The sequence below is a fragment of the Muscardinus avellanarius genome (assembly GCF_963383645.1).
Source record: "Muscardinus avellanarius genome assembly, chromosome: 7".
Classification (NCBI taxonomy): domain Eukaryota; kingdom Metazoa; phylum Chordata; class Mammalia; order Rodentia; family Gliridae; genus Muscardinus; species Muscardinus avellanarius.
Window position 1 is genome coordinate 32,737,531 of NC_137793.1, and position 22,300 is coordinate 32,759,830.

The window sequence follows — 22,300 nt, forward strand, 5'->3', positions numbered from 1 at the left end:
CTGGGTTCCAGAGAGGGTGAGGGGTTCCACCGAGGCCTCCTGGCAGGACCAGTGCAATCTGGGCCACTTGTTGTGCACATGTGTGGACACTCAACACCGGCTCACCCACACTCTCCACAGGTGCAAGGCCCATCTGGATTAAGACTGAGGCTGCAGAAGAAAAGGCCCCAGGATTGAGGGGTCTGGAAGACACGGGCACTTTCCAGAGCCAGCTACAACCGAGTGCCCTGGGCAGGGGCTGCAGGCCGGGGTGCTCTGTCCTGGCATTGATTGAGCATGGCTGGCCCCAGACCAGCTCGGGCCTGGGAAAGCAGGGACTCGCGTGAGGGGGAGGCGACCTCTGAATGGAGCACCACTGTCCAAGGCAGGCCCAGCTCAGCCAGGAGCAGGATGCCAGGGCTCCTCCCCCAGCTCCTGGACAGATCAAAGGGTGGGGATAGCCCTAGTATCGCTTCTTGAGGGGTGGCTGGCTGGAGAAAAGATGCCATTTACCACCTCATTTACCCATGAATCTCCCCCAAGGATTCTGACCTTCCCACTTGTCAGCCAGGGAGAATTCCAGATAGATGGTGGATTACTAAGCTCCATCTTTTACCATACATTTGAGGAAACTGAGTCCCCTGGGTGGAATCCTGGCTCAGAGTAACATGGCCTCCCTGGAGGGAGAGGCTGGCCCCTGCAGTTCTCTTGCCTCCTAAGCTGGCCCTAGGGTTTTGGGGACAGCATGTCAGGGGCAGAAGCCCACCACGGGGACGGCTGGTAGAAACAGCGTGGTGGCTACAGGAAAGGCCGGAGGGGCTGGGTGCTGGGGGGCAGAGGGGAGCCTCAGGCAGGGCAAGGTGGGCCAGGCCCCTACAAGAAGCTGTCCTCTACTTCAGCCCGAGGCCCGGGGCAGCCTGAATCTGGCACCTGCTCCAGCTCTGCCTCAGGCTGTAGCGGGGGCTCCGGCTGGGTCTCCAGCTCTGGTTCTTCTTGGGGGTCCAGAGGGCTGTCACAGGAGATGGTAGAGGAAGTGTTGACTTCATTCAGGGCAGAGCTGGAGGAAGAAGGCAAGTGAGTGCGGGGCCGCGGGAACCGCAGTGACACAGCAGAGCAGTGAGTCAGAGCTCTCCCTGTGTCCGACTGTGCACACTTCTGCTCACTGAACCCTTGTAAAGACCACGCAAGGCCCCCACCAGGGGAGAGTGCAGCTCTGAGAGCCTAGGTCCTTGCCCTGCATCACACAGCAGGCGAGGGCAGGGGCTGGGACTTGGGAGCAGGCCCACTGGCTCCACCGTTCATTTCTCATCCAGAAGTCTCCATACTCTACTCTGACAAACATTATCCCATTTAATCTTCACAACAAACCCCTAAACATAGATTCCCAAACTTATTTGGTTTACTAACCTTTTTTCAGGAAAAAAAAAAAAGAAAAAATATTCAGCCTCACCTTGTCCTGAAAATCTACCTTCTTTAAGTGAATAAACAGAATGATACAGTAACAACTTTGCATTCTTTTATGTCTGTATTTCGCCAGTGCCCCCCAGGGGGCGGTCTTACTCCCTCTGGAATTTATGCTAGAAGGACTTTGGTTTTTCACTTTACAGAAGAGATTCAGAGAGATGAACACATCTCTCAAGAACACAAAGCAGGACCAGCCCTCACACCCCAAGCTGTGTGAGCTGAGCAGAACTCCTCTGCTCCAGCTACCTCTGGCCTTGGAAAAGAAGCCTCGTGGCAGTTGGAGAAAGAGGGCCTTCAAGGCTCACAAAGGCCTGTGTGGGCATGGGGAAACTGAGGCTCACAGCAGCAGAGCTGGAGCTAAAACCCAGCCTGGGGTTATCGCCACTTCACCTTGGGCTGGACTTGTTTGGGACCATGGCTGGCCTCAGAGGAGCCCCTTTCTCATTTTCAAGGGCACATGCTGTCTAATCATCAAGTCCAGGCCCCAGCTGTCCTTCCTCCCAAGCCCTCCTAGACTGTGACTCTCCTGAACCCTAAGGCAAAAGGAAAGCATGAGTCTCCAAGCCAGCATGGATTCTGGATTGAATTGTGGACACCTCTGACCCCTATGACCAGGCTCCAGGACCCAGGACATGTACTAAGCATAGAGTCCAGGCCTGAGGCTGGCTACGACCTCACTACAGCAATAATCCTGCTGGTAAAGGCCCTTTGGGAAAAGACAGGGCCTGTGGGGACTCCCCTGAAGGAGCAAGCTACCCTGCTCATAGGTCCCAACTATCCTCTTTCTTACCAACCTGCCCTGCCCACCAGGGGATCAAAGGTCCAATGAGCTCCAGTCTGTATTCCATCCACTGGCGAGAGCATGTTCTCACCTAGGTGACTTACTTCAGAGGCGAGCCTGACACGTAAACCTGCACACACTCCTACTCGCACTATCGCCCGGGTACCTGGTGGGGAGCTACCTGGCCAGGCTGGGAGAGCCCTCCAGCGGGCCCTCTTCAGCAGCCTCAGGCTTGGGGTCCGGCAGGGGGATGATATAGTCGTTGTCACCCTCGCTGGGCTGCACAGCAGTGTAGAGGACAGAGCTGGTGTCCAGGGGAGATCGGAGGCCGTGGAACCCCGGCAGGCGGGCTTGGGACCGAAGGATGGCTGGGTGGTCGCTCCTCAGAAACTCCTCGTCCACCTGCTGGTACTTCTGCTCCACAGGGTCGAAGCACAGGGGGAACACGGATGGTCACGGGGGGATGCCTTAGAAATCATCTCACCCAGTCCCATCCACCCAGTGTGAACGAGGCAGCTGGTGCTCAGGGAGGGAGAGGTTGTGTCGAAGGTCACACAGTTGAGCTGCCCTCCTGCCTGGTGTCTCACAGGGAGGGACAGGCAGGGGGACCAGCAACATGACCCTAACTCTCCTCTGGCTTCAGAGTGGACAGGCACCAGTCCTCATCCTGCCTCCACCTCCTTCGGTGGGCCGCAATGCCCCCTTTCTCTCCCTCTCACTCACCCCCAGGACCACCTCAGGGTGGAAGGGAATGAGACAGAGCTTAGGACAGGACTGGGCCAGTGTCTGACGGGGTGTGCATCTCCTCGCCCTGCCTCCTGCCTTCAGATGGGACATGGTGTAGGACCCTACTGGTGACAGTGTCCAAGTGGCTGGGCATTAAAGGTCCTGTAGCCTGGGGCTGTTCATCCTTGGAAGGAGCCCTAGATGTTGGCATGGTTGCTAAGGTCCAAGGACAAACAGGGCTGCAGCCCTTGCCTCCCTGCATCAAATCACAGCTCTGTGCTGCTAGAACAAATTAAATTCATAGCTCCAGTCCATCCCTTCCTAGGACCAACAGAAAAACTGAGGGTCAGAGCGGATGAGGGTATTTCCTCCAAATACCAACATATTCCACAAAGCCTGGCACCCAGGGAGGGTCTGACTTCTGGCCCAGAGTGCTCTGTTCCCCACCCCCATGCTGCCTTTGCATACCTTTTTATACCCCTCGCCCAGCAGTCTCTCGAGAAGCAGCACCAGCTGGGAGAAGGGGGGCCGAAGCTCAAACTTCTCTTCCCAACACTTCTGCATGACCTCGTAGCTGGTGGGAGAGGCAGAGAGGGTCAGGGGCTCGGCTGGGGTGGGGCTCTGGGGGCTGCCATCTCTCAGAACAAGGTCAGCAAGAGAAAGGAGCTGGGAATGGGGATGACAGAACTGTTTTCCCCATTTCTGCCTCTCTCCCAGCACCAGCTGAGAACGTGGTTCCCATAGGGTCAGCCACACCTGGGGAAACACGTGACCCTGGCTTCTCCAATAAGACTTTTCATCCCCTCAACTCGGCACACATGGCTCCCAAGTCCATCCCGTTCCCAGACAGAGCATCAGAGAGGCTGGTTCCTTTCTCCTAACTAGGATGCGGTAGCCCCTGTCCCTGGGGGGAAGCCTAGGGGTCTTTGCAGAGTAGAGCTTGGGATGTCCACTAAGACTTTTCATCCCCTCAGCTCGCCAGCTGGTTCTGATGACATGCGACTCCAGCTAAGCCCTTGAGGGTCAGCTCTGGGCCTCTCCCTGGAACTTCAGTGCAAGCAGAAAGATGGCAGGCCAGCATGGTTGGAGGTCACGTGGACAGTGCCAGCCTGAAAATGAGGCTGGCACTTAGGGCCGGGATAAGAGACTCCCGGTGACACCAGTTGAACCCCAGAGCCAGTTATACGTAGTCCTTCCTAGATCTTCAATAATTCTATCTTTGGCTTAAGCCAGTGGAGCTGCATATCCACTGTTTGCACCCACAAAATCCTCCCAAATGTGCGAGGCCCCACTCACATCTCATCGGAGGCGTGCGCGGGCTGGGCCATGCGGTATCCCCTCTTGATGGCATTGTAGAACTGCTCGTTCATGGGCAGCTCCGGGTACGGGGTGCCGCCTGTCGGGAGGCAGAGACGAGGGACACACAGGCTCAGGGGTGTGGAAAGGCAGCAGGGTGCCCTCTTCTACAGGACAGCAAGAGGCACGCTGGCACTGGGGTGGGAGTGTTGACCGTGTAGGTGCCTTGGCATTGGAAGTGGGTTCTTTCCTGGGCTTTGACAGAGATGGCAACACTTCCCAAGCCAAGTAGACGTCCCTCAATACTCAGAAGGGGAGATCAAAACATCCAGAGAGGACAAGAGACTTGCCAAAGTCACACAGCGGAGAGAAAATAGCAGAGCCGGGACTTGCCCCAGCACCTGTCCCGCAGCCCGAGCAGGCTGAGGTGGGAGTGGGAGGCTGGATGCTGTGCTGTGCCGCTGGGGAAGATGTAACGCACCCAGCGTGAAGATCTCCCAGAGTAAGATCCCGAAGGACCACACATCGCTCAGGGTGGTGTAGAGGCTGTTGAAGATGCTCTCTGGGGCCATCCACTTCAGAGGCAGGAAGGTCTGCAGGGAAGGACGGATGGGCACTGAGTGTAAAGGAATCTGGACAGAGCAGCCCAGCTCCCAACCCCGCTCGCTTGGGCATGAGGGGGAGCCCGGACCGCTCCCACACCAACTCCTCACTCGGGCTCCCAGACTCCACTACACACGGCTCCCAAGTCCATCCCATTCCCAGACAGCATCAGGGAGACCGGTTAGCCCCTGTTCCTGAGGGAAAGCCTTGGGGTCTGAGAAGAGGGGTGGAGAGGCCAGGGACATTTGAGGAACATCCCAGCACCCAGCCTGGCTTTGACTTTTGAGGTCTCAGGTCCCTCTACCTCTGGAGTTCATTGGATGGTGGGAGATGAGAGGGAGGCAGGGTGGTGACAGGTTAACCAGTTCAATCTCAAGTACTGCCTGCGATCCGTTCATCTGATTTATTCCATCCCTTGGGCTCCTTCTTCTACCTACCACTTCTGGGACAACAGATTTGTCCTGCATCCCTTCCAGCCCTCTGAGATCCCCTGGAGCTGGTCCCTTGCCCCCACTGTGATGAATGGCTCTAAGCATCTCTGCTTCTTCCCACTCCTTGCACAGCTGCCCTGTCCCTGCACACATGGCCAGGCAGGCATTGTTTACCTCTGTGGGGCAGGACAGGACCTGAGGAGCCCAGTACTGATGTCCTATGAACCACACCCATGCTACTCCTGGGGTCAGGGGCACATGGTCAGAGTAGAAGGTACTCACACTTCCTTTGGAGATATAATTTGAATCCCGCATGATGTCTCGAGCCAGGCCGAAGTCACAGATTTTGACCAGCTTGCCTTCGCAGATGAGCACATTTCTGGCTGCTAGGTCCCGATGGACACACTGGGGAGGGGGTGAGAATGGGGAGCTGGGGCCTTAGGGGCAGTTGTGGAGAAAGACCCTCCATGCCAAGGACCTTGGTAAAAACGCACCACACAGCCCAGGTACAAGGGACTTACCCCCCACCCTCTGGAGTAGAGGTAGTCATCACAGGGCCCTGCACTCAGAGGACCTGGCTGGCCGGTGACCCCGCCTGCCCACCTTTACCACGTACATTCTTGGAGGCCAGGAACTCCATGCCATTGGCCACCTGGTAGCTGAAGCCCACGAGGTCTGTGTAGCTGAGCACTGGGGACTCATTGATCAAAGTAGCCCGGTAGGTTCTCTCAGGGGCTGGGAGAGAGTAGAGGGTCACGTGTTATCTGTGAACCTCACGACCCAGAGGACCCCTGTCTTTTGGCTTGTGGAGGCTGAATGTCTAAGACACGTGGCCCCTGATCCTCTAGGTCTCCCCTGAAAGGAGGACGGTTCTTGGTCTCTAACCTAAACCTCTCCTACTTTACCATTGCCCATATAAGTATTTCGCTTAGCCTGGCCTGACTTTCTCAGAGATATTGTACCAGCCTGGGGCCAGCTCAGAGATGATGTCTTTTCCTCCAGGCCCCAAGGGGCAAGGTCTGAGCCCTACCCATCCAGCTCTTCTCCTCCCTGCAGTCTGGGCCCATACCTTTGGGGCCATAAACTGGGGTTCGTATGTATCAAAGCTCTACTCTACAACTGGCCTCAGTTTCCACATCTAGGAAATAGGCACAAGGCCGCCTTCCTCCCAGGATTGCTGTGAGGCTGGGCTGGTGAAAGGCCTTGGGAAGAATGCATCACTGCACAGGTGTGAGCCCGTGCGGGTCTGAGGACACTGTGCCCACCCACCAGAGGGCACGTAGTTATCGTAAGGGGCCATGTAGTTGGAGGACTCGATGTCTGCGTATTTGACGTCTCCTTTCATGTCCAGCATGGGCACGTAGTCCACAGACTCGTCCTTGCTCATGTCCATGTAGCCGCCGTCGCTCTCCCCGGTCAGGGACATGTGGCTGGGGGTGAGAAGAACGTAACAGGAAAGGCCTCGGGATTTTTCATCCTTTTCCCTCCTGCCCCTGCGCTCGGGAATGTCTTGTTTGCCTCAATTCGGTCTATCACAGAGTGAATGGTCACTGATCAAGTCCTTTAAACTAACCCGTGTGGCCCTGAGCTGAGCGAGGGGGCTGCCAAGCTGACATAAGGCCCGGCGAGTGTCCTGAGAGCAGACAACTACAGCACCCAGGACAAGAGTCACAGTAAGGCTGTGCACAGAGGTGCCCTCCTCGGGCCTTCCAGCACACCCAGTTGTGCCCGAGAGTGCCCAGCCTCGGCCCAAGGCGACAGCCAGGCCGCGACTAATACTTCTGACCACAGCCTCAGCTTGCCAAAGAGCAGAGGTGCTGTATGGGCAGGAATTGGTCTGGATGTGGGGGAGACCGGGTGAGTTTTAATGTCCTGTTCATGCTTTTCTGAAGCTATTCCCATCTTTGCTTTTTACAACCAGCAAAGTAACTAAAATATATTCTTTGGGTGGGGTACTGGAGATTGAACCTAGGGGCATCCTACCTTCAAGCTATTCCTCCATCCATTTTTTCATTTTTTATTTTGAAACAGAGTCTAAGTTGCTGAGGCTGGCCTCAAACCTGGATCCTCCTGTCTTAGCTTCCCAAGTTCTGGGATTATAATGTGTGCCACCATGCCTAGTTAAAGATTTTTTTTTTTTTTTTTGGTCAATATTGAAATCAGAGTCTGAGTAGCCCAAGGGCCCTAGGGTGCCGGCATGTGGAGGGAACCAGGAGTCTGCAGGAGCAGAACTTGCAGCTATGTCGGGAGGCCCAGCTTTCAGCTCACCACTGCCTCTGCCCAGCCTGTCACTGGGGCAGGAGGGCAAGATGCACAGGACACAGAGGTGGGGTGTGGGTTTAAGGAGATCACATCTACAGAGGGCTTACACGTCGGCCCTGTGTCACTGGGATAGTTGGTGGGTGGCGGTAACGTCACCACGATTCTCATTGCCGTCATTTCCTGGGCCAGGAAATGTAACTCTGCCCCCCGCAGCCCCAGCTCCCTCTCCAGGGCCCATGCCGGCCTCTCCCGTGTACCTGGGCAGGGGGAGCCCCACGGGCAGGGCGTTGCTGTAGAGCTCTGTGCTGAGCGGGCACCGCTTGTCCGAGTGGTGCTGCAGGAAGGTGTGCTTGTTGCGGTGCAGGTAGTCCACCAGGTCACCGTAGCGGCAGTACTCGGTGATGATGTAGATGGGGCCTGTGGAGGGATGAGCTCAGGGACAGTTCCTGGGAGGCCTTGGGCTTCCCAGGAAGCCAGCAACCAAGCTGGATATGGGGGAGGTAGTGGGCGTGATGGCTAAGAGGGTTGGCGCCTTGCAAACCTGAGCTCTGTTCCTGCCTCTGTGACTGCGAGCAAGGTACTTAAGCCCCCTGGCCTCTCCTTCCCAATCAGTGAAGTGGGGCTAGGGACGCCCACCTCACAGGACTGTCCCAGGGATCAAGGAGATGACGGCTTGTTGGCACGGTGCATGCTGTACACCCAGCATCAGCTGTTACTGATGCTTTTAAACTAAAGCTTATTTTGGAGCCCAGTGTAGACAAAGCAGGTAAAAGCAACTGCTTGTTATTATCAATTGACTAGTTACATTAAAATTCAATGGATTTTCTTCCAGTCGACTGGTGGGAGCTCGAAGATATGGATGAAAACAAAACTTTTGAAATCCGTGTTCACTGCAGACGTGGGTTGAAATAAGTATACAACATACTTCTGTATTTTTATATGGTTGCACAATACTGAGGAAAATCCCAAATCTCACAATAAGCAGCTGCAAAAGGGCAATAATACTTTTTTTTTTTTTTTTTGGCAGCCTAACTTGCAGTCAGAGCTCCAAATAAGCAGAGTTGGGCAGAATGACTTTCTTTTACGACCAGACCAAAAACCATTCCCAGTTAGCACCCTGGTGGTCTCCAACAAGGGGTACATGGCTTGTCTCGGTGTCTCAGTTACTTACTGCAGTTTTAAATTATTTATTTAGTGTGTTACTGGAGATTGAACCCTGCAAGCTATATCCACAGCCCTTTTGATTTTGAAACAGGGTCTCGCTAAATTGCTGAGGCTGGCTTTGAACTTGTAATCCTCCTGTCTCAGCCTCCCTAGTACTAGAATTACAGGCATGCACCACCACACCCAGATTTACAGGTTTTAGAATGCATTGTGAAAATATAAAACTTTCCAAGGACACTTTGATTTGGAATCTGCCAGGACTGAAGGCTTAAAGTCCTTTGGCCATGAAGATGCAATTCTATGAGCTTCTAAATCCCACCCTATCTGGGACTGTGAAGGGAGGGTGACAGGAGACAGCTGGACAGGAGACAGGTCCATCAGCTGGACCGCCCTGTGGTCTGTGGACTGATGGGGAGCAAGGGCAGGCCTTGGCCAACGGGCATTTCCCAAGAGCCATGGGTGGCTTTGTACCTCCTTTGGTGCAGGCGCCCAGCAGGTTGACCACATTCAGGTGAGGCCCTAGGTGGCTCATGATCTTCAGCTCTGACATGAGGGCTTGCTTCTCGCTGCTGCGGGCCGTAGCTGAGGGGAAGCGGGGCTCAGCCAGGCTGTTCGCCAAGACACTGTAGAGGGACCCCTGGAGCCTATTCTAGCTCCTCGGCCCCACCCCAAGCAGCAAGGACAACACACTTCAGGGGCTGGGAAGACCCATACTCTGGGCAGGGGGAAGAGGGGAATGGGGAGGGAGTAGGGAGGTGGGCAAGGGGGCCAGGAGAGGATGCTTCTTCTCAGTGTGACTGCAGCCCTGTGTCCATCTTGCCAGGACTGGGCTGCTCTGGGAGAGCCCAAATGTGCTGGGAGGGGCAGGGGCAATATGGGGCCTGGTATGATGGAGGGCTGAGGTGCCCAGGACTCACATTTCAGCATCTTGACGGCCACTTTCATGGTGGACTGGGAATGGCTCAAGCCATGAGCCGTGGCTTCTACCACTTGCCCAAAGGCCCCAGAGCCAAGGGTGCGCCCTAAGGAGAAATGATACCTCAGCTCCTGGAACACCAAGAAGCTGAACCCCCAGACTTCCCACCTATACACCCCTCAAATCACCCTGGACTTGATGTGTGGAAGAACCACTCTCGTAGGTCCACCTACACACCACTCAGATCACCATGGATTTAATGTGCACTCCATAAAGAGGCTCCTATAACCACCATGCTTCCTGCCCCATTTGGCTCCCTGGAAGCTTTCCTCCCTCCCCTGGGGGCCACAGCTCCTCTGCACCCCCTCAGCCTCCCCTCAGATAGATTAAACATAGGTGGCACTTAGCCTGTCCTCAATACTTCCTCTCTTTTTACAAAAGAGGCCCAACCCAGTCTCCGGATCAGAGGACTTCAACACTGGGCATTTTCTGGGGATCGTTGGGTCTTCATCATACAGAAGGGGAAACCAAGGGCCAGGGAAGCCCAGAAAGCAGCCCCAAGGCTCACAGCTAGTCCTGGCTAGACTGGGACCAGATCTTAGAGCGTCTCCCACCACTCACGTCCCCAGACTGCCAAGTGAGGCCTCCCAGGACTGACCAAGCACCAGCTGGTCCCGTGGCAGCTCCCAGGTGGAATCGTAGGGCAGCTGCATGGGGTCCACGTAAATGTACTCATGGCCATCAGAGCTCACAGACTCAATCACCTTCCATCGAATCTCGTACCGCGGTTTCTGCAGAACCAGATTGGGAACATCAGCAGAGAGAGTCTTGGACCTGAGTCCACTAGACACACACCCTTATAGGTCAAAAGGATCTGGAGGTCCTGAAGCCCAGGAAGGGGCAGGTCATATCTTAAGTCACACAGCAAGTGGTCAGCTGGGCCAAGGCCTTCTCTTGGGCTCAGAGAAAGCAGGTTCCAAAGGGCCTGGTTCATCAGAGCCCCCTTGCCAACTTCTCCCCGAGCCTCAGCAGCTCCTCAGAAGGGAGTAGAGGAAGCCCTGGAATGCGACCCAGGTGAGTGCATCCTGCCGGATGTGGACGGCTCCTCCCCAAGCTGGGCTAGTCCCCAAGGCCAACTCAGAAGGATGTAACCTCTGAACATTAACATCTTAGGATCCTGGAGTCTCAGGACTGGACTCTTAGAATGATAGAATCACTAGCAATCCTAATTCAGGAGTCTTAACACTTTGGAGTTAGATAATGGTGAAACCTCAGGCCAGAACATTGCAAGTACAGATTAATGGGGTCTGAATGCATCTCAGAATCATAGGAGTCTCCTTGGGCGAGAACTGGAGGGATCTTGGAGCCTATGTGGTCTACCCTAGAGGTGCTGTGCTCTGTGACTGGAGCGAGAAGATCCAGGAGTGAATCCTGGATGGCTTGGAACAGACCCATGCAGGCCCAGGCTGCTGGTGGTGGAGGCAGCTCAGAGACCCACTGAGGGACATGCTGGGCCCTGTCCATGCTAACAAATGTGCGGCAATCTACACCCCACTCCAGGGTAGGGCTTACCTTCTGCCAGAGCATGATGAGGATGATGAGGGAGATGATTGTGAGGACCACCAAGGCCAGGATGGCCGAGATCACCACCACCTTGAAGGGCAGGGCTGAGGACAGAGACCAGAGTAGGCCATCAGCAAATGGGGGATAACTGCTTTCCCCTTTCCCACTGCAGATATCAGAATCCCTCTGTACCCAGCTTGCCCAGACAGAGGACCCCACCTCCCCAATGGCCTATGATGTCCGACCCTTGGCCTTTTTCTGTGGGCCACACCTTTGGCCTCTCCTATAAATCCCAGTGGTCCTCATCAACTACCCCTAGTTCAGATCCTGCCATAGCTCTAGACTGGACAAAATTCCTTCTCTAATTTTGTGTCCATTGCCTGGGACTCCCAAAAGACCATAAGCACCGGAGTGCCAGGGTCGGCTCTCCTCTCCTCTGAAACCATGCACTTGTTGGGACTGTCACAGCTAAATCAGAGCTGTGACCAAGTGGCCAGTGGATGGAGTAAGTGGCCACTGAGGGGGCCGAGCCCCCATAGCTGCTGAATCCAGACTAAAAGGAGCCTGCTTCCTCCCCAGTTCCACCCAGGCCAGCTGGGGGCAGGAAGGGGGTGGAAGTTATAAAGTACATCCCCCAGGGAACCGGGGTAAGTACAGAGGGTCCCCAAGCCCGGGTCTCCTCTACTGGATCTCCACTTCTGCTACATTCTCCCTCCCAGCACTGCTGGCCAGACCCTCACCTCCCCTGCCCTGCCCCACTGGCCACTCAACTGGTCCCCTGGGAACTTGCTTCTGTTTCCTCTGTCCCCTTCCTGTCCCTCTCCACTCCCCAGGGAGCCTCATCCTGTCTCATCTCCTCTCCTTCTCAGGGTCATGGACCCATACCACTTCTCTACTCCCTCTTCCCAACAGTCACACATCTGAGTCCTGGGAAGAAGGCCTGCATCCTCTAGGGAGTCGTCAGAGTAAAGAGCCTTCCCTGTCCAGCTGGCCATCTTGATTCCTGTGCAGTGCGCCTGGCATCCCCCTAGGCATCACCGGAAGCTTCATTTCTGCCTTTGCTCAGCTGGTCTGCAGATCAGGCCGTCCACGCCATCCGCCCAGATGCCCACTGGCTCAGGGATGTGTGTGCATAGGCAGGAGGGTGGGTGAGATAGGAGTAATTTAAAAAAGAAGCCACCTATGTTCCACAGGGTGGGGGGCAAGAGGCAGGTGTGTGTACAGCCAGCTGTGTACATGTACAAATCCATGGACAGCCTCAGCTACTTAGTGAGGACCTTTGCAACTCAGTGAGACCTTGTTTCAAAAAACAAAAAGGACTAAAAAATAGGACTAGGGGTGTAGCTCAGAGGAAGAATATCTCTGGGTTCCGTCCCTAGTAACACACACACACACACACACACACACACACACACACACACACACACCACACTGCCTTGCATGGCTTCTGGAGACTTGCTCCTCACTCTGCCATCTCTCTCTCTCTCTCTCTTTCTCTCTCTCTCTCTCTCTCTCTCTCTCTCTCTCTCTCTTCTACCCGGGCTGAATTCCTTTAATTTCTTGGAGCCTACTTTGCCTCTGGGTTCTTCTCGCACAGGTCATTCCCTGACGGGACACCATTCATTCCTCACCAGATTAACTAGTCATCTTGCAGGTTTTGACCCAAAGATACTTTTTCCAGGACAGTTTCCTCAACCCCACAGTTGCACATGGTATAGATCCTTCTCCCTTTCCCCCAAAAGTTTTGATCCTGAGTGGGAATGGTTAATTCCCCTGCTCTCCGGACCTGGATAGGTGGAGGGGTGGCAAGCAGGGTGGGCCCTTGACCTCTATTACTCAGTGAGAAGTTGAGTCTCTAAAACTATTTGCTTGAGCTGGGCATGGTGGCACACGCTTGTAATCCCCGCACTTGGGAGGCTGAGACAGGAGGATTGCACAGGTGCGAAGCCAGCCTCAGCTACTTAAGTGAGGCTCTCAGCAACTTAGTGAGACCCTGTTTCCAAATAAAATATAAAATGGGTCTGGGAGTACAGCCCGGAGGTAGAAAGCCTCTGGGTTCCACCCCCAGTACCACCAAAAAAACCAAACAAACAAACAAAAAAACTATTTGCTAAATCAGAAAACAAGTGAATGCATGAAGTACATGCATAGCAGCGCACACATGCACAGGGCTGGGAAGATAGCCATATAAGCACACTGGGCACTGGTAGGCACTGCTCATGTGTGTAAGAATTGTGTATGCATGTGTAGCTGCTAAGAGGCATGCACTGCACAATAGGCATATGTGTTCAGGGATTGTGCTTACACACTTTTCCAGAAAGGTGTGCTGCAATTATTTGCTCATAGACACACACTAGAGTTGCACATATGCACAGGAATTGAACATGCAATATATACAAGTCGGCGTGCTCACATACATGGCTTACAAATATTTCTTCTGTGGGTTTACACACAAAGACAGGCATCATGCATGCTCCAGCATGTGTTTACAGACATATATTCTACTTTTGCTCGGGTATCTGGAGAGTAGGCATTCTTTGGGTCATGGTCTACAAGTCTACACATGGAGGATTTCACCTGTGTCCCAGGATCAGGCCCGCTCACACTCAGTACCTACAGCCTACATACGGTTTACATTCACTACGTGTAAGTAGTGCTACCTGAATCCTCGACTTCTATTTGTACACCTGTGCCCATTGTGTGTTGTGTACCATGTAAAGGAACATACACTGATGGATTTCACAATGCTCCTAGGTGCCTACGGGCATGCTGATTTGGCCTGCTACTGAACACGGGTTCCGTCAAGTTTGGCAGGGTCAAGGTGGGGTGAGAGGTGACGGGAGGACTCACAGTGCGGCACCACGATGACCTCCTTCACATCCTGGCCCAGCGGGTTGTGTAGCCTGCAGCGCACTGACAGTGGCCGGTCCACGTGGTACAGATGCAGCGTGCTCACCACCTCAAACTCCTGTTCCTCTGCCCAGTACGTCACATTAGTCTCCAGCTGGCTCTCCTCCTCAGAGCTGTTCCCCAGCGGCGTGGGTGGGAGCTCGCGTGGACACCTGCCAGGAAAGATGGGATATCAGCTTGCAGCCTCTTCCCTCTTCAGCGGGAGAAACTGAGGCCTAAATCGGGCGGCACCATGAAAGAACGTAGGACATGTCCAGTTTCTGTGACCTCCAGCTGCCTGGTCCTGAGCCCGTTCCTCCAGTGCTCCCTTAACCAACCAGCAGGGGGCGCTCCCATCCCAGAACTGAGAACCCTGGATTGCAAAATGCACTCTTTTGATCTGACGCCAAGGTCACACACAAACTGTGTCAGGGATTGAGGCAGAACTTGAACTCAACCTTACCTCTATAGGCTACACTAGAATATCCACTGGGTGGGTGAGGTCTCTGGGGCCTGGACCCTGCACTGTGCTAGGCTAAGAATAGCCCAGGGGTCCAGATAAGTAAAAGGGACAATTTGGGTCATGCAGAGCATCTTCAAGGAGGTGGTGAATTGGTCTTCTGGGATGTGGCTGTAGCCTGAAACAATGTACTCAGAGGAGTGGGCTGGGCTAGGTAACCTCCGCTGGGTCCTTTCAGCCAGCTGTGTGTATCCTGGAAGACAGAGGCCCAGGGTCTGCTCACCTTTTGAGGTCTCTGCAGGTAGACCAGGTGACATTTGGCTGGGGCATGCCCCGGCCGCGACAGCGGACTGTCTGCTCCCCATTGGCAGGGTGGCTCTCGCTCAGCTCCAGCACACGGACAGGGACTGTGTGGGGTCAGGAGGCGGGGAGGTCAGAAGAGACAGTCAGCAAAAGAAGCCCTCAGGGAGACCTGGCCCAGAGTCTCCCTCAGGGAGGGGGCTGCTGCTGCAGGTGAACAAAATTCCAGAATTCTCCTGGGATACTTCAAAGGGAAGCCTCAGCAGCATGCTGGCTTGTCTTCAACGCCCCTCTGACACTTTCTAATCTCACCTTTTAACAAAGAGAGAGCAGGCCTTTAGCTTAGAGCCCTGAGCCAGCCAAGCCCACGAAGCTAGAATTTAATAGCATTATTTTGCTTCCTCTGAGTTTATTTTTGTGGCTGCTTTATATTTATGACATGTGATGCTGATTTTCCATCTACAATCGAGAGGTTAAATTTTGTCTTTCAAAATAAAGTTATTTTTAGAAAGGTAATTGACAAAACAGTAAGTCAGTACCATGGTATTTCTTGCTTAGGTTCCTGCAATGGCCTCTTCATTTCAGTCAGAGCAGAAGCCAAAGTTGTACCAAAGGCACCTACACGCCTGCCCTCCGACCCCGCTGCCCCGTCCTGCCCTGATCTCACCTCCCTCCCCCGCTCTTCTGGCCACAGTGGCCTTCCTGCTACTGCTCAGGCTTTACACTGCCAGGGCACCCTCTCTCCAAATAACCACTTGGCTAGGCCCTTCGTCTTCTCTAGGCACTTACACAACCCTCAAAGCTGATTACTATATTTAAAAGTGTAACCCTCACCAGGCGTGGTGGCGCATGTTTGTAATCCCAGTGCTTGGGAGGCTGAGACAGGAGGATCACACAGGTTCGAAGCCAGCCTCAACTGCTTAGTGAGGCTCTCAGCAACTTAGTGAGACCTTGTTTCCAAATAAAGTATAAAATAGGTCTGGGAGTGTAGCCTGGAGGTAGAAAAGCCCCTGAGTTCCACCACAGACACACACACAAAAAGTGTGACCCTCACCCTTACCAGCCTTTACACCCAGCACTCTCAATTATCTCTACCCTGCTCTCTCTCTCTCTCTCTCTCTCTCTCTCTCTCTCTCTCTCTCTCTCTCTCGCAGTACAAAGGATTGAACCCAGGAGCTTTCTACCTCCAAGCTACAGCCTCAGCTCTATTTTTTATTCTTTATTTTTGAAACAGTGTCTCATTACGTTGCACAGGGCCTCACTAAGTTGCCGAGGCTGGCTGTGAACCTGTGATCCTCCTCTCTCAGCCTCCCCTGTACTGGGTTTACAAGTGTGCGCCACTGCACCGGGCTCTTTTTCTTTTTTTTCTTTTTTGTTAACTTCTTCCTATAGTGCCTACTATCTTCTAACCTACAGAAGTTCCTGAGGTTTCCTCCCCTGCGTAAGTGTCTGTCTTCCCCCAGTGGGATGCAAGCTGCGTGAAGGCCAGGCCTTAAGAAGTGTGAACAGGCTGACAGACTGTAGTCGCTCAGTAAGTATCGACTGAGTTAATAGTACAGTATAAATGGTATGTGAGGACAAATGGTGGCATCGGTACATGGAGGCCTGAGGTTTTTGGTAACACGAGTCTAGCCTTGTGTCCTCCTTTTAGAGCTGGGGAAACTGAGGCCCAGAGAGGGAACATCCCAGGTCAGTGGCCTAACCCAGCCTCCTTAATTCCTGGCTTTCTCTTCAGCTCCAGGTGAGAGGACAGTAAAGGAAGTGAGGGGCATGGGGCGAGGAGGGGGAGAGGAGGAGCGGGGAAGGGAGTGAGTCTCACCATTGACCTGCAGTTTGAAGGACAGCTGGGCTTCAGCATCCTCGTGGAAGGCTCGCATGGTGTAATGGCCGGCTTCTGCCACCTTCACCCGCACCAGCGTCAGTTCCGACACGTACCTAGGGTACCCAACACATCCAGAGAGCCAGCTGTCAGACAGCTGGAAGAACTCTTACAACACCCCCCAACTTCCTTGTCTAGACAGGAAAAATTAGGTGTTTCTTAGGGAAGGGGGCTTGCCATGGTCACATAGGAGTCAGTAGCAGAGCTAGAAACACAGTCTCCTAGGTCTGGAATGATGGGCCGATCTGCTCTGGTCCTTGTAGCATTTCCAGCACCTGGCATAGGCTCTTGAGAAAGGTGAACCTAGTTTTGTCGGTGTCTGAAGGCTGTGAGTTGTCTGGCAGCTAAAAGCTTCAAAAAAGGAGTAGGCTAGTGGCTACTCACCGGGTCTCAGACAGATTCCGCGTGGACAGGATAATCTCGCCAGCAGTGGAGTCACCCAGGGTGCGATTGTCTTTGAACCATAGGACAGTGGGTGGTGGGTAGGCTTCGAACACCACTTGTACTGTCCGACTCCGGTGCAGCTCAGCAATTTGTACAGCGTCCAGTTCTCCCAGCAGCTGCACGAAGCCGGTCTCTGCAAGATTCAGCAGTTAGAAGTGGGTCCTGCCTGGCAGCTGTCTTTGCCTGGCCATCAATGGGGCAATGCCTCAGGAGGTGGGGTCTCTTGGGGCTTTAGGAACCCTTTCAGGGATGAAGCTGGAGTTGAAGTTGGGGCTAGGACTTGGGTAGGGCGCTAATATTGCCACTGGGGCCAGTTTTAAGGTTGGGACTGGAGTTGCAGTTCTCTCTTCTGGCTCCATACTATAGCTGCGTTATACTGGAGTCTTGAATTGGCACTGAGCTTGAATTTGGGAATGGGACAGACTAGGCTTGGGATAAGGTTGGGATTGGAAATCAGGTTGGGGTGAGGTTTTTGGCCAGGCGAAAGTGTAGGTTGGAACTAGGGCTGAATCTGGGGCCAATGCTGCACTTTGGTCTGGGTTGAATCCGGAACTGGGGCTTTGGTTGGCACAAAGTCTAGGGCTGAGCTGGAGACTGGCTGATTTTACCCTGGGGCTGTGCCAGGGTCTAGGTCCAGCTCAGATTGGGGTAGGAGACTGAGTCCAAGGAACCCACCAATCACAGTGATGTTGATGGCCTTATCATCTCGATGGTCATTCACACTCTCAGACACATTGCAGATGTAGGTCCCTGAGTCTCCCAACTCAGCGTTGGGGATGTGCAGGATGGAGCGAATGTGGGAGGGCACTTCAAAGAGGAAGTCCGTCACGGGCTCTATCAGCCGCCCGCTCTGCAGGGACAGGTGGGGAGGGTCCCAACTTCAGGAGGGGTCCGTGAGAAGTCAGACTGCAAGCCATAATAGCCACCCTGCCTGCCCCTCCTCCGGCCCCTGGCCCAGCGTTACCTCCATGCGGGGGTATGTCCACTCGAAGTTGACCACCTCATTCCCCGTCACAATGCACATGATGGTGATGTTCTCGCCCTGACGGACCACAGTCTGCACTGCATTCACTGAGATGTTGATGGATGACACTGGAGGGAAGAGACTGGCTTAGGGCTGAGAAGTGACCACCAGCCACCTGCACTTCACCTTGGGGATGGTGTGGGCATCCACGGAGGCAAGGAATGACCAGTACAGAAGATTCATTCATTTGGAAAATATGTATCTAACAGCTACTATATGCCAAGTACTATTATTTTAGGCATTGGGGGTACAGCAGTGAACCCAATAGACACAATCTCTGTCCTCACGAAGCTGACATTCTAGAAAGATAACCTGAAAATTAAAGTATCCTCGGGGGATCTAGATACAGGATAAATTGACTGTGTACTTATTATGTGCAAGGTACTTTCCAGCTTTTATTTTATTTAATCTTCACCATAATCTCACAAGGTAGACAGTCATTACCATCTCCAAAGCACCTTATGCACCCAGCTCTGCCATTAGAGCATTCCTTGACTGCCTGCAAACTCCACTTTCTTTGAGCGTTGGTTTCCTCCTCTGTAAAATGGGGGAAACTCTGCCTCCCTTTGAAGGTGATAGTGGAAATCCATTGGAAAATGGACTTGTATGCTTTGTGAGCTGGGAAGGATGATACTTGCCTCTGCTGAGCATCAGGCCAGAAAGGGGGCTCACCCTGGAGGCTGTAGACATAATAGGCCTCGGAATCCACTTCCTTGTCGCCGATGGTGGTTTTGCAGATGTAGGTCTTGTCCTCAAAGGTACCAGAGAAACCTCTTTGGTGGTCATAGGGGACAGGCAGGGGGACATCCACTTTCTTCTCATGCAGAGTCACCACCAGCTGGGGGTCTGTCACTCGGCATGGAATCGTGGTCTCAGTTATTTCCGTGAGAAAGATGAACAGGTCCTCAGGATCCACAGGGAGGAAACCCATGGTGGGATCTGCCAGGAGTGGATCCAAGAATGAGGATCAGGGAAACTGGGTGTCTGGCTATCCCCTCTCTGGCTCTCAGTATTTCCGATACAGAATGAGGATACTGCTGTGGTTTGAATGTTTGTCTGCCCAAAACTCAATGAACTTTGATTGCTGCTTTAACAGCACTAAGAGATGGATCTTTAAGAGAAGCTTAGGCCTTGAGGTTCCATGAGCACGACTGTTGCCATTAACAAGAGACAGTCAAGCACCCTCCTGCTCTCTAGCCCCTCTGCCTGCCCTCTTTCATAAGATGATGTTACCAGAAGGTTCTTGCCAGATGGTGGACCCTTCCTTGAGCTTGGACTTCCCAACCTCCAGAACTGTGAGCCAATACATTTCTGTTCATTTTAAGTTACCCAATCTTGGGTAGTATGTTATAGCTACAAAATCAGACTAAGACCGGTGCTTTCAGAGGCTCCTTCCAGCTCTGACATTTGATACTGACCACGCCAGGGTGAGAAAGAAGACAGGCCATGAGCTGAAGTGTGGCTGGTACCTGGAGCCTAAAGAACAGAGAAGATGGGACATGGGGACCAAGAGAGGGCAGACCAGGCGCAACTGAGAATACAGAGTTCTTGGGAGGAAGGAAAGGGCTGGCTGACCAGGAGCAGACAGATTTCCAATGAACACACTCCTAGACAATGCTGGAGTCCAGATCCATCTTCAATTCTAAGACAGCTGCATTTCTTGGTGTCACTCAAAAACTCTGAGTGTCCCCTGATGCCTTCAGTAAGTGAGGGTCCTTACCTGGCACGAAGATGTAAAGCCGCTTCCGCTCACTGTACTCCAGCTCGATGGAATTGTTATAGGTGCAAAAGTATTCTCCTGTGTCTCCGCCAGTGACATTGGTCAGCCTCAGCATGCTGGAGAAGGTGCCATTTTCGGTTATGGCCTTTTCCTGCAGGGGCACCTGGGATAGCCGTTCCCACAGCACCGGAGCTGAACCCAAGCAGGTCAGAACAATTGTGCTGGAGACATTGAGGATGAGCTCTGGGCCTGAAGGTATGATGGCCAGGCCCTGGGAGGCCTGGGGCCCCAGGAGCAGCAGCAGCAGCAGCAGCAGGGGCAACAATGGCAGCTGGTCTTTGGAAGAAGAAGTATCTGATGTCAGATACAGGGGCTTTGGCATCTCCCTCAGAGCCCCAGAGCTGTCCCAGAGGCATTCATGCAAAGCCCCCAGGTCTCAGAAGAACATACCTCCCCACCCAAAGGAGACCGGAGACTGGAACCAGGCCCTATGGAGTCCCGGTCTGTCTCAGTCCCTTTAGACCTCAGTCTCTGAGTCCTCCAGCAGTGCTATGCCCAGGCCACAGGCAGAAGAAAGGGTCAGGAAATCCTTGGGAAGCAATTCCCAGGCCTCCAGTTCCTGCATTGCTTCCCAGGTCACTTTCTGTCCTTCTTTCCTGCAGCTGCCCAGGCTGCCTGGGTATCCATGAAGCCCAGAGGCGGCCCTGCTTCGGGGAGGAGTGTGCTCAGGAAGCTTAGAGTGGGGGAAGATTGTGGCATGAAAGATGCTGGGGTCCTTGGAGGCTGGAGGGGCCTGGGGTTGGGCTGTGCATGGGTCAAGTGACTGTTTCTCCACCCCACCCCTCCCATGACATCCTCTGGGGAAGGATTTTTGTAAGCCATACCCCCAGGCACCCTGGGGATGGAGATCAGGAGGGGGCCTAGACACATGGCCGGTCAGTCAGCCAGACCCTCTAACAATGGTCTGTCAGGCAGGACACTGGTTAGCTACCAATGGCTTGGACATCTGTCCAGCCCTGGAGAGCTGAAGGCAGTGACCAGCCTGAGGAGGTAGGGGAGGCCGGTGGTACCTGCTGGAAGGTGTGGAGGGCCAAGCAAAGAATTTGAACTCAGAGTCCAATGAAGGTCTCTGAGCCCATAAGGGGGAGCTGAAGAAGGCCTCTTTAGAGCCCCTCAAAATGTAGGAAATCAAGGCTCAAGAGCCTCACAGTTTTTCTGGGCTCTCAGCTCCTGGTGCTCACGCACACCTCCCCTGCCAGCTCCAGGACCTGCTCAGTGTCTCCTAGGGCCCCTGCACAGCCCTTCACCTACCTACCTTTGAGGCCCAGAGCCAGCGGTTTCACACCCAGAAGCCGCATGACGTCCTGCGGAGATAAACAGGGGTCAGGACCATTGTGGGCAGGGGCAGGGCCAGACCCTTCCCACAGCTGGCTCCTGCAGGACAAGCCTCCGCTTCAGTAAGACTAAAGTCCAGTGCCACCTCTTCCGAGGCCCAGAGGGCATCATGACCATGAACCCTCTCCCGTTCTTAACTCTTTCTTGATCTTGGCTGAGTCCTTCACCTCTCCGAGCCTCAGTTTCCCTGTGTGTATAGTAGAGGTATGGAGCGGGGCTGGATAGTGTCCAGAGGCCTGCCAGTTCTGACAGCCTGTCCTCGGGTGACAGTTCCAATACCCGGCACTTATCTGCCAGGACAAATATTTGGGAGAGTGTGATGGAATATCTGGAGAAGGAGGGTAAGCCAGGCCGGAGGGCTCCCAGAACTCTAAAGCACAACAGGAAATGGAGGCGGCTGTGGGAAGGGAAGCGGGGGAGTAGGGCTGCGGAATGTGGGGTGGGCCTGGCCCCCTCTGCTGGGCCTGGAGCAGCACAGGGAGGCCCAGGGGAGAGGGGCCAGGGCCGGCGGGAGAGGCCTCATCAAATATAGCAGGCTTCGAAGGTCCTTGGAGACCACTGAAGCCCGGCTGCCCACCTCCGCCCCCAGTGTTCAGGTGGGGAAACTGAGGTTGCCCAAGGTTCCACAGCAAAGCCTACCCAAGAAGGAGGACAAAGAGTTGGCATAGTGGAAACAGAGTAACAGAGAGAGGAGATATGTTGAAAGTCATGGTGCTGGAGGAGGCAGAGGCAGGGACACAGGACACAGGTGGACTCTGGTGGGTCTTCACTCTACCCTTTCTTTGGAAGCCATACCTTGGATTCCAAATAGTCACCCAAAGCCAGGTATGCCATGGAAAGGCGGCCGGACATGGACGGGAGCCACAGAGCAAGCAACGTGGGCAGAGACCATGTGACTGGGCAGCAAGGACCTCCTGGCGCTGTGGGGCTGCGGGCTTGCTTTCCTGAGTGGCTGCCCAGCAGCACCTGGCTTGCACCACCTCCCCTCTCACCCTGCTAGTCTC

The 22,300-nt window shown here is 54.0% G+C and overlaps 1 protein-coding gene across 1 annotated transcript; it reads right to left on the reverse strand.

The window, feature by feature from the left end:
• Positions 1-852: 852 nt before the first annotated feature.
• Positions 853-22,148, reverse strand: PDGFRB (platelet derived growth factor receptor beta; the record flags this gene model as incomplete). Its single annotated transcript, XM_080698679.1, has 23 exons — positions 853-1,036; positions 2,406-2,638; positions 3,419-3,524; positions 4,247-4,346; positions 4,728-4,839; positions 5,563-5,685; positions 5,897-6,015; positions 6,550-6,710; positions 7,800-7,959; positions 9,178-9,288; positions 9,624-9,728; positions 10,281-10,413; positions 11,195-11,289; positions 14,036-14,247; positions 14,818-14,941; positions 16,654-16,769; positions 17,098-17,290; positions 17,833-18,007; positions 18,122-18,249; positions 18,854-19,120; positions 19,902-20,237; positions 21,217-21,265; positions 22,092-22,148. 23 exons carry the CDS (start codon positions 22,146-22,148, stop codon positions 853-855), a joined length of 3,399 nt encoding a protein of 1,132 aa, XP_080554805.1.
• Between the last annotated feature and the right edge of the window lie 152 nt (positions 22,149-22,300).